The sequence below is a fragment of the Ailuropoda melanoleuca genome, chromosome 3 (genome assembly GCF_002007445.2).
Source record: "Ailuropoda melanoleuca isolate Jingjing chromosome 3, ASM200744v2, whole genome shotgun sequence".
NCBI classification, from domain to species: domain Eukaryota; kingdom Metazoa; phylum Chordata; class Mammalia; order Carnivora; family Ursidae; genus Ailuropoda; species Ailuropoda melanoleuca.
In genome coordinates, this window is record NC_048220.1 from 44,496,532 (window position 1) to 44,509,323 (window position 12,792).

General features: G+C 33.5%; 1 protein-coding gene across 10 annotated transcripts in view; it reads left to right on the forward strand.

Annotated features, from left to right (window-relative positions):
* The window catches only part of ERBIN (erbb2 interacting protein), a 124,364-nt gene that overhangs the window by 40,406 nt on the left and 71,166 nt on the right, over positions 1-12,792 (forward strand). For all 10 annotated transcript variants that reach the window (XM_019799719.2, XM_011225079.3, XM_011225080.3 and 7 more), the window contains 3 exons: positions 1,536-1,583; positions 5,396-5,593; positions 8,624-8,741. In XM_019799719.2, coding sequence (XP_019655278.1) covers positions 5,405-5,593; positions 8,624-8,741 — 307 coding nt within the window. In that variant the 5' untranslated portion in view covers positions 1,536-1,583; positions 5,396-5,404. The remainder of the gene's footprint in view (positions 1-1,535; positions 1,584-5,395; positions 5,594-8,623; positions 8,742-12,792) is intronic.

A 12,792-nucleotide genomic window follows, 5' to 3' on the forward strand; every position in this document is an offset into this window, starting at 1 on the left:
CATCTCTGTTTGCCATATGCACAGGTATTTTTTTGTGGCATGTATTATATGTAGCATTTGTTGGGGAAGGTTAAACAACTCAGTAGTACTGAAACCATTTGGCAAAGAGAAAAATAGCCCAATAAATTTAGGGTAATTGTAAAATTTTGAAGTACATATTTATTAATATTACCGAAATTTTTAATAAAAAGATTATGATGTGTATACTTTTTATTAATGTTACTGTTTTGAGTTTAGGCTGTTTCACTTTGTAATATGTAGTACATAATTTTCACTTTGCAATATGTCTGTAGGTACAGAAAACTTCATGATGGTTTAAATAAATGGGAAATTTAGTTTTCTTATATACCAAGAAATCCAGAAGAAGTCAGCAGTTAGCATTGGTCCAGTTGCTCAGCAGTGCTTTTAGAGATCCCTAACTTGTTTTGTTTTTCTACTTTGTCAGCCTTATTAGTTGTTTTTTTTTTTTTAAGATTTTATTTATTTATTCGACAGAGATAGAGACAGCTAGCGAGAGAGGAAACACAAGCAGGGGGAGCGGGAGAGGAAGAAGGAGGCTCATAGCGGAGGAGCCTGATGTGGGGCTCGATCCCATAACACCGGGATCTTGCCCTGAGCCAAAGGCAGACGCTTAACCGCTGTGCCACCCAGGCACCCCCAGCCTTATTAGTTGTTTTTTAATACTCACACTTGTTGACTTATGGTCATAGGATTGTTGTTGCAGCAGTAAACATGTTTACATCTATCCCTGAATAAGGAAAACAAGTGTTTGCCCATAACCAACCCCATTCCATCCCCAAAGCAGACTTAATATGTCACTGATCTCAACTGTGTCCTCCAACCCCTTGAGCCTTTCAATTCTGGATATTTAGCTGGGTCCATTACCACCCCAAAGAAAGTAAAATTTCCATAAAGGGAAGAATAGAATCTGATCAGCCGTTACCATTGTCTGCTTCACAGAACCATCCGAAACTATGAAATTTAGGGGGCCTGGGTGGCTCGGTTGGTTAGCTGTCAGACTCCTGGTCTGGGCTCAGGTCATGATCTTGCAGTCATGAGATTGAGCCCCGAGTCGGACTTTACGCTCAGCACAGAGTCCGCTTCAGATTCTCTCTCCCTCTATCTTTCTCCCTCAGCCTGCTCGCTCTAACTTGCTCTCTCAAATAAATAAATAAAATCTTTTTTAAAAAACTACTAAATTTAAATATAATTGGTGATTTGAATTTATGTGCTTGGAAAAACTTTTATTATTTCTCAGTAGGTTCAAATAAATGGGGTTTTAATGTTAGGTGGGTATTATTTGATCTAGATGAGGGTTCACCATAGCTTATGAATATATTAAAAACAATCCAGTGACTGGTTAAGAAGCTAGCTATGTATTTAGAAGTTAGCATATTCGTGTGTTTACAGTAGTGAGTTTTAGAGAATTATAATTTACATTTTGAGGCAAATAAGAATTTAGAAGAGATGATCGCTTAAAGTCATAAAGATCTATTTTTATTGTTAATTTTGTTTCTTTATTTTGGTCTCCATAGGATGTTGGCTCAATTAAGAAACATCAGGGAGATAAATTCAACCCAGTGGTAAGTAGCTTTAATTTCTTTTTTTTAGAAAGTGTCTGGCTTAATGTTATGTCTTTTTTTTCTTAGTTGGCTTCTCTTTCTCCATTTTATAACTATTTTTATGTCTCCCGTGTTAAGTCTGGTTTATAAAGTGGCTCTTACTTATCATAACACTAAAATTCTAATGAACATTCCCCATGTTGATCACTTCCTTTTGAGAACAGGCCAGGCTCCCTTGGTTTACTTCCATATAATGTGTAACGGAGGATCTCTTTGGTTGTTATTATGCATTTATTTCTCTTTCATACGGTATTTTCTTCCTGTACCCTCAATAATTAAGTTCCCCCTCCTTTCCTATCAATCAGCAGTTTTAGTCTGCTAAATTAGGGTCCATTTTTATATTGGCTTGAGGCCCACTGAATTTAATCGAAGATCTAAACTGCTCTCTTCATAGCCTCTGTCAACAGGAAATTTTTACGTAAGATGTAAACTGTTTCCTAGAGTATCTAATTTCGTTTTCTGAATTCATTGTCTCTTCTGAGAAGTTTTACAATTTCTGACCATCTGTCTGTTTGCAACATGATGTGTTTATGGTTAGCACTACAAAAAAACCTTGGAGGTTATCTTAGCTTCATTAACAATTACTGTCTTGTAAATTGCCTTATGCTTCAAGTGTGCCGCACAGATGATAAGGTCTAAAACGAATCCACTCTTCTAAATTACATATATTTGGTAGTAAACATTCCATGCCCTTTATTCTCAGCTAGCAATTATACTCCCAAATCCATTTTGATTCAGGAATTTTTAGGCCATATCTTTCAAGTTCTTGGGTACTGTCATATAAATATAAGCATACAATGTTTATAATTTGATGAACCAGAATATTTTCAGACATCGAACCAACACTGTCCCACAGAACTTTCTGTACCGATAGAAATGTTCTCTGTCTTCTCTTACTGAGTATTGTAGCCACTAGCACACATGGTGCTGTTGAGCTTTTAAAATGGGCTTAGAGTGAGAAACTAGATGTTTAATTTTATTTGATCTAAATTGAATTTTAAGTTGAAAGTGGTTAAATTAAAATGGCCACATGTCTAGTGGCTACCATATTGGATGTTTTTAAGTGTCCTCTTAACCCATTATCAGTTGAAATCTTAGAATCTCTTGACGTTGAAATCTTAAAATCTCTTGAGCAAGAAATTTCATATTCATTTTTGGAATCTTTTATTTTGGGGATCTCAGACACACACGGATAAGCTAAATTCCCCCTTAGCAATGAAATTCTTATTAGATCAACAAAACTGTGTATTCTTATGAGTAAAACACACTTACATACAAATAAGGATTACTAATTAACATTCAGTAAACTTTTTTGGATATTTCTTTGTTGACAGAGTTTTTTTGTTTTTGTTGAAGTACAATGGACATACATATTATATTAGTTCAGGAGTACAGCATAATGGTGATTCAGTATATGTATGTATTGCTAAGTGTCCACAACAATAAATCTAATTAACATCCATCACCGTATATAGTTTCAAATTGTTTTTCTTGGAATGAGAACTTTTAAGATCTCCTCTTTTAGCAATTTTCAAATATGCAGTACAATATTATTACTATTAACTGTAATCACCATGTTGTGTGTTATATTCCCGTAAGACAAAGATTTTATGTAGAAACTTTTATGTTTGACGTCGTAGTGTAGGGAAGGAAAGATTTTTCCTTGACCTTTTTAGGGTCTTTGGCTGGGTCTGAAAATTAATGTGACAAAAACAGTTTAACAGGAGAAAGCATGCAAATTTATTTCAGACAAGTTTTAAGAGGCACAGGAGCCTTTATGAGGGGTAAGGATGTAAAGAAACCATTAAAACTTAGCATATTTATGCTAGATTTGATGAAGAGTGTAGACTTGTACAGATACGATAGGTCAGAGTATGAGTTAAGTGTAGTAAACTGGGGGAAGTTTAGTAAAGCCCATTTATTAGGATTCTTCTCCATTCTTGAGAGATTGGGGTGCTCTTTCCTCCAGGTATAAGGAAGGCACATCTCACATGAGGATTTTATGACCTATTTCAGTGGAGAAGTAAAAGGGGAGGCCAGCATGACCTTCCTGCTTCTGCTGTTTTCTCACATTCCTTCAGTTGAAAGTATTCAGTATGTGAAGGTACCATACTTTGGAGTAGTACGGTCTGAACCACATCAGTATTTTAATTTTGTAAACCCTAAAGAAGTGCCTAGTAAAGGCCTATTGATATTTTGATCATTTTGAGAACCTGAGTTCAAGTATATCATTATGTATTGAGAAGTAGTATAATGCAGTAAGAGCACAGAATCAGTTTCTTTATGGAAAAATAGGGATAATAGTACATGTCTTAGATATACGAGGATGAAATGAGAATATACATGTATTTTATCTAAAAAACTTAGCACAGCGCCTGGCACATGCTGATTGACTAAGAATAGTCCTATTTTTAAAAAGATTGCAAGGGAAATACTTAGCTGTCAAACACCTTAAGAATATCATATAATTTGAAATAGAAGTTGGTAGCAGTGCCTTGCAGAGCCATATTGAAGCCTGAGGCAAAAGAAAAAAATTGGTAATACCAATCCTGTCTTTATTTAAGAATTAGTCATTTTGTTCATAAACAGATTATTTTTCAGTGATTTTAATTTTAAAAATAATGCATTAAAATATTTAATTTGATTACTGAGTTTTTTGGTGCTTCCTTCTATTTTGTGCTTGAGGCAGTTTCCCTCACTGGCTTCAACATAGTCTTGGTCCTGGTTAGAAGTATTGTTACTCTAATTGTCTTGTGATTAAGGCAAGGATTTATATTTTACAAAGAGTTGTTAACTGATTAGCAGTCATTCTTATTTATTGAAGTAGGCTTTTCTTTGGTAATATAATCTTAGACTAGTTGGAATTAACCTATGGATAGGTTAAAATTAGCCTGGAGAATTTTCACTAATTCAGAATTAAACCTTTTTCCCGTTTAGTTTGAAACAGTGAAGTCTGTATATACTTTATTGAAGCAAGTTTATTCTCTAATGTGTAACCTTACACAAATATAGGACCTATAAGCTCTTCAGAAAAATTAAAAGACCAATATTTAATTGAAACAAAGTACCCTTGGCATGTATTGGAATTTTGATGTGGAAGAGCCTTGGAAAGTTAAAGGGGTGATGATTCTGATGGCTCATTAAGGGAGACCTGAAAGTATCTTTGCGATTCTACTTCCTACTCAAAACTGGGTATAGTTAAATTCTTTTTTTAATATGTATATAAAAATTTATTTATTTTTGAGAGAGAGAGAGAGAATATGAAAAGGGGGAGCAGAAGGAGAGGGACAAGCAGATTCCCTGCTGAGTAGGGAGCCCAACATGGGGCTCTATCCCAGCACCCTGGGATCATGACCTGAGCCAAAGGCAGATGCTTAACCAACTGAGCAACCCAGGTGCCCCCAAATTCTTAATTAAAAAATAGCTCTTACCCAGAAATTAAAGAAATGTCTTTGTTGCATTAGGGTTTTTCTAGTTTAGAATAAGCAAGACTCATAAAGCATGATTCTTATAGAAGCATATAAATAGGTATTTAACATCATTTTTTAAAGTACAGAAGTACTTGAGTTTCATTTGAAATTCAGTATATATAAATTTATATAAATTTTGACAGTAAATGTTTAAATGTATTCCATTGGATGAGTATAAAGAAGGAGGTACTTATCTTTGATATATAGATTGTGATAAAGGAATTTTAATTATTTTTATTTTGAAAAATTTTTGGTTATAATATGTATGTTTTAACTAAGTTTATTTTTATTTGAATATTGCAGTGTCTAAAAATGACTACAAAACGAAGTTTGTTTGTGCGGTTGGTACCATGTCGTTGTCTACGAGGGGAAGAGGAGACTGTCACTACTCTTGATTATTCTCATTGCAGTTTGGAACAGGTTCCCAAAGAGATTTTTACTTTTGAGAAAACTTTGGAGGAGCTCTATTTAGATGCTAATCAGATTGAAGAGCTTCCAAAGGTATGTTAATACTGTCTTTTAAGAATTGTCTTTGGTTATTTTTATGCAAGAAATTTGATATCCCCACTGTTGCCGTAATGCTGCCAATATATTTGTGTATCCATTGTTTGCTTTTTTTTTCCCCTTGGTTTAATTTTATCTTGTGGAGTACAACAGAATCAAAAAAAATTTTTTTAAAGATTTATTTATTTGAGTGAGAGAGCGTGTGAGCAGAAGAGGGGCAGAGGGAGAGCGAGAAAGAATCTCAGGTACTGTCTGTGCTGAGCGTGGAGCCCTACAGAGGGCTCGATCTCACAACCCTGATATCCCGACCTGAGCCAAAACCAAGAGAGTCAGATGCTTAACCAGCTGCACTACCAGGCACCCCCAAAATTTTTTAAAATAGAATTTTAATCTTTGTTTCTTCAAGTTAATTGCTTGAGTGAGCAAGTAAGTTAAAATTTTATATTTAATGTCCATTTTTTATAGCCCCTATGTTTGGTAAGACTACATGATTTCTGCAGCCAATAATAGATTTAGCTAGACAAAAATTGAAATTCATGTTTTCTTTTTCTAGTTTTCATAAGACATTGGTCTACATTATTGTAATTGAGAAGGATAAATTGTCCTTTTGGTTGTCACCTAATAATTTTGTTATTAAGCAGGTTTTTAGAGGTAGTATTCTGTTTGCTCCATTTCAGTTGGTTTGGAAAGGTTTTGGAGGATCTAACATTTCTGAAATCTAAGAACAACTAGAAGGAGGAAAGTTGTTTTGTTGCCATGAAATATCCTCACATTATCAGTCCCTTTGCTAAAATTTTTCAGTGGCTACTTTTTTTTCCCTTAAAAATCCTTCTTCATTCTCAGTTCATTTTCTTGTTTATTATGGAAAAGCTGCAGTACCTTTTTTTTTTTCTCCCAAATTTTTATTTAAATTCTTGTTAGTTAACATCTAGTGTAATACTGGTTTCATGTAATACATCTAGTGTACTACTGGTTTCAGGAGTAGAATTTAGTGATTCATCACTTACGTTTAACATCCAGTGCTCAACATGAGAAGTTCCCTCCTTAATGCCCGTCACCCACTTAGCCTCCTTAATACCCGTCACCCACCTCCCCTCCAGCAACCCTCAGTTTGTGCAGTAGTTGTAATTTGTTAGAATGTTTTACTACTCATACAGTAGTGTTTATCAAAACTGGATGGAGATGTGTTCGTGGCTCATAAATATGTGTGGCATTTCCAAAAAATGAACTATTATTTGCCCTGGTGGATTTAGAAAATAAAAATAGAGAACATCCAGTTAAATTATAATTTTTAGATGAATAATGAATATTTTTTTAGTATAAGTGTGTTTTATGCAGTAAATAGGACATACTTCTAGTAAAAATTACTCATTATTGGGGCACCTGGGTGGCTCAGTTGGTTAAGCACCTGCCTACAGCTCAGGTGATGATCCCAGAATCCTGGGATCAAGCCTCCCCCCCTGCTCAGTGGGGAGCCTGCTTCTCCCTCTCCCGCTCCTCCTGCTTGTGGTCTCTTTGTCATATAAATAAATATTTTTTAAAAATTATTCATTTTTTATCTGAAATCCAAATTTAATCAGGCATCCTGTATTTCATCTGGCAATCCTAACTGAAACAGAACGGAAAGTACAATGTGTTGCATATGTCCATTGCTGCATGAAATATATGTGTTAAGTTTCTGTGTCTGTGTGTATACATACTGGGTGGCAGTGCTTTGAAAAAGACTTTTCCTTTGGTGGCTAGTAGTAAAAACATTTGGAAAGCCAGTGCCATCCAGGGTTGTCTTATAAAGAAATCTGTATATGGCTGTGGGTAAAATATTAAAGATTGTGAGTTGCATACTTATGAATTACTTCCCTAGCTTGTAGTAAGGTGCTTTGTAATTTACTGTTTCCTTATATATTGTTCTTTAGAAAGTAATTTTATCTTACTTAGGTTGTTCTGGAGAACTTGGAAGTCTAAGATTAGTCCCTTTCTGTAATAAGCACTAGTAGGGTCTCAGCCTGGTGATTGAGTAGAAAAGAGAGAGGTTTGCTGTGATAGTGCAGATAACTGAATCACTTACACTTCTTTCAGTTTTTGGAAGAATGCTCTTCTTAAAAAGAGCTTATTCAGAGTCATCCTGATAAACAGTTTTTTTGTTTGGCTTTCTAAACACTTTACTTTTTAGAAATAGTTTCAGATTCATAGCAAAATTGAGATTTCTCATATACCTACACTATCCCCACACATGCATAGCTTCCACCATTGTCAACATCTCTGTCAGAGTGGTACTTACATTGAAATTGATGAACCTATGTTGAAAAATAATCATCACCCAAAGTACATAGTTTATAGTATGGTTCACGCTTGGTGTCGTACATTATATGAGTCTGGACAAATGTATAATGAAATATATCCGTGACTTGGTATCATACAGAGTATTTTCATTGCCCTAAAAATTCTCTTAGCTCCATACAGTTTTTTGGTGTGGAATGTAGAAGTGACCCATTTACCGACACTTTTGGTTAAATATATTTTATTTTAAATACATTTTGTTATTGTGATTTTAGCATAGGAATGTATTTGTTCCTTTATTTTTTTTTTGTCCTCCCAAATCAGAATTAAATATTTTGAGTCCTTCTAAATCAATTGTACGTATTTGGGTTTAATTTATGTAAATTTTCATTTTGGAATAAGGGTGCTTGAAATACAAGTTCCAAAGTTTGCCATATTTAATAGCCACTTATTTTTCACTACTTTAACAAAGAATACAACGTATAGTTATTCTTACTGAGTGCATTTTGCTTGGGGCAGAATTATGAGGATGTAAATGATTAAGTAGTTCAATTGTGTTCAGATCCATAATAGCATGGAACAATAAGATCCATAATAGCATGAAACAATAAGAGATCTTTCCTGGTATTTATGTGAGTATAATTCATTCAGTTTAACCACACTAATAATATTTATTTGTGTAAAGGTTAATAAATGAAATATTTAGGGAAACTTAAATAATCAAAATCCTTTCTTCTCTTGTTTCAATAGCAACTTTTTAACTGTCAGTCTCTACACAAACTGAGTTTGCCAGACAATGATTTAACGACATTACCAGCATCTATTGCAAATCTCATTAATCTCAGGGAACTGGATGTCAGCAAGAATGGTAAGATTTTTTCCCCTGGCTTTCTGTGCTTAGGAATATGTAATTTTGTTATGATTTCTATTGTGTGTTAACAAACAAAAATACAAAATTAAAAACTGTTATCATATTAACTTTCATATATATAAAACTTATACATACGATGGTTTAAAGCAATGTGGAGATAAATGCAAAAACTTTTAAATGACCTTTTAATTAAAATGCTGTGGATACATGCATGTATATACTTATGTATCCTTAAGTTTATATATTTATATATATTCATTGTCCTATTGTTTGTAATGATGAGAAACTATTAACAACTGTAGTGTCCACTGTTGATTATGCTATTTGTATATAGCCATAAAGGAAAGTTAAATGTAGCTTCATCAATACTGGCATGAAATATTTACGTTATAGTGGTAAATGTTTAAAAAAAAGTTGTGCAACATTATAAATACTGAACATCATTGAATATTTATTGAAAGACCACCTTTTGCCGGGTACTGTATTAGGATCTAGGATTACAGTTAATGATGAGAAATAAAAGGACATGGTCAGTGTTCTCTTGCTGCATATAATCTAGTTTAGTTTGATATACACTGAAGACAGTGTGGTATATTCTAAAATGTTAAGTGCTTACCTGGTCCGATAGAGAGAGAGGTAGAGACTTGAAAATTAGAATGAACATGTATTTCTTACATAATTACAAAAAAAAAATCACAAGAGAGTAAATACTAAATGGTCTGCCAAGAGATAAGACTTCAACAAACACTAAATACTGTTATATTCAAATAATTCTTTATAACATTTGGAAAAAATTTTATAAACAAGTCCCAAAAAGTTAGTGCAGTAGCACCAGTAAATGGCTAGCAATCATATTCCATAGCTTTTGGTTGCATAGTTGTTTTTTGTCGTGATGATATGAATATACAGGAGTGATCTATCTATCATATCAGTTCTACATTTTAGGACTTGCTATGAAAACCACTTTAGGACTGATTAAGATAATCACCCTCTTTTCACAATTAGTAATTAACATTTAATGAATTTACAACTGTGCTTACCCATTTCTATAAAAAAAATTACTCTAAATAAATAAAATAAATATATGTGTTTATTGCATGCCTTCATTTACTAAACCCTAATTATTTTAGTTGTGGGCAATCAATATCAAATAATTGTATATTTTGTAAAAAGGTCATCAATTTAATACTTCTGTTTTAAGGATTAAATCCTTTTTAAGGAGGTGTAATGTGTTCACAATTCATTCTAGGTTCAGGGAAGGTTATAGTGGTTAGTGCTGTACTGGGTGTTAGTTGTCAATAGCCAATAAATTTTAGTTTAAAACTTGTAATTTTTTAAACTTCTGTTGAAACATTTAATTTTCAGGTTAAAAATTTTCTATTATTTGGAGGCACCTGGGTTGCTCAGTCATTCGAACCTTGATCTCAGGGCTTGGTCTCAGGTCTTGATCTCAGGGTTGTGAGTTCATGCCCCATGTTGAGTGTGGAACCTACTTAAAAGAATTTTTTTTTCCTGTGACATGAAAAATTTGTGTTTTTTTAAAATAAATTTAGAATTTAATTACTATTTAGATTAGATTCATTTATATCCTGTTTTCTTCCAATTTATTTCAAAAATTTCATAGCCTAATAAAAAGCTTACATAAAAATTGACAGAACACTCATGGATTCACTCACTTTTAGCATTTTGCCATGTTTGCTTTTTTTCTCTTTTAAAAATATATATGAATTTAAATATGTTCAGGGAAAAGATATGTTGTTGCTTATATAAAATTTCTCTTTGGTAAACCTATTTAAAATTTTAAGTTGCAGACATGAACGTTAAGTATTGGAAGAAGCATGTCCCAAGAACAAGGATATCTTTACACATAACCACAATATCATTATCACCTTCAAGAAATTTGACATCACATTTTCCCTGTTGCTTAAAAACGCCCTTTTTAGCTATTTCCCCTCCGTCCCCCAGTTAAAGATCACATAGCATTCAATGATGTCTTTTCAATCTTTTAAAATCAGGAACAGTTTGCCCATCTTTTTGTGTGTTTCATGACATTGCCATTTTGAAGAGTCAGGTCAATTGATTTTTAATTTGTGTGACTTTTCCCCTCATGATTTTATTTAGGTTAAAAAGATTTCTTCTTTGAAACTTCTCTTTAAGGGCAGTTTGAAATGAGTTTCAATCCTTGGTGCTTTTTTAGAGTGACAAGTATTGATAAATTTCAAAGAACTTAATCCACTGTCATTGTAGCTCTCCCATGTGCTGATAGTTAAGTCAACTCCATAGTATTACAGAAGTATGAAATTGTGATATTAGAGGTCATCAAGTTTAATATTCCATCCCAAAGGAGTGTTTTCTACTTTTTTGATTTTTTTAAAATGGAAAATGTTAAAGTATAAGGGAAGAGATCTGAAATAACCTTGAATATTGCTAATACAATTGTATGCACCTGGGAAAGGCTGGCAAACTGCTACCACTATTCATGGTATGAAAATAATACTTGGCTCAGTAATGAACATGCTTGCATGGATCTCCTGAAAAATACATTAACTCTGGATTTATTGCTATGAATTGAGGATGATGCAATTATGGTGCAGCACCATCCTTAATATCTTACACTTCCATGCAACTTCTTAAAGAATAGTGTGTTTTAATTATGACAACCTATTGGTTGTTTCTCTTTTTTTATTCTAGTTTCAGCAGTTTTTTTGTTGATTATATCGAAAACCTGTTTTATGTGATTGCATTAAGCCTGTGTTTTTGAGGAGTTGGAAATAATTTGTACATGGTGAGAAGATTTAAGATAAGCACTCAAGTATTCTGCCCAGAAAGAGAATGACATTAGTGATTGCTGTCAGTGAAACCTTAAAATGTATTTTCACTAAAAATTAAATTGGTTTATCTATTTTTTCTTCTATTTCTTTTATGCTTTTTATCTATCAGTCCCTTGCCTTTTTTTTTGTTTGCTTGGTTTTTTTTCTTTTTGTCTTAAACTCATATCTAAATGTACCTGCTCTGAAATGTAAATTAGTTTAATTTGCTCTTCCTTTTGTGGCTAAAGTTTTGCTTTATTGTTAGTTTTTTAAAGAAATAAAAAGTCACCACGCTGCTGTCCCAAGTCATTGCAAAAAGCAACTAGTGTTTGAGAAATAATCATTTCTTGTGTTCAAATGCCTATCCTTCTTGAGAAGACTAATGAGGATGATGATTAAAACATTCTGCTAGGTGTTGATTGGGAAAGCTGGTAGGGAAAGGGAGATAAAAGAAATGAAGACTAACCTAGTTGTTAATTCATCTGTCTGAGCACAGAAAATAGAAAGCCAGGAAATTATAAGGCAGAGAAACCAGCAAGAATAGCTCAGATAGTTCTGATAGGGGAATGCTAGAGAGGTTAAATAAGGCCTTTCTTTTTAATTGAGTCAAAAAGCCCTGGAAGAATGAATTGAAAGTTTGTGGTGAAAACAGAAAGCAGTTCATTGAACCTGAGAAGATCTGATGATTAGGGACCAACTGCTAGAAAAGGCTCTTCAGTTTAAGCTCAAAGAAGTTAAATTGATTATGAGGAAAATTAGTCACTGTATTTTTCTCGTGTGTTTTCAGATTTCTGAAATTGCTAATGTGCTTAATAGTTAAGTTGAGCTCTTTCAATAAATCAGTTTGTTCAAGATCATGAAAGAAGAAAAACCATGTGTTAAACTAACGTAAAACTTAAAAATATTTAGACCAGTGATCACTGGTCACTGCCAGCTATGTTAATAATGTAGACTGTAACTGGGGTGTTCACTCACTATACCTTACCATAGGCCTTATCTCTAGTGTTACACCTGGTCAAATCATACATCTGTTACCCCTTGGCCAGTGTAGTTATTTATGAGTTTGCAATTCCTGGTTTAGACTGTTTTGACTGGAACTCACTGTTATATTCTGTACTGTTTATTACCATAGCCTTTCAAGTGCAGAAACAGCAAGGAACCAGTATTAACTTATATTCTGTAATTAATATAACAAGTATTGATGCCCTCCCAGCAGAGATCACCAGGAACTCACCTGT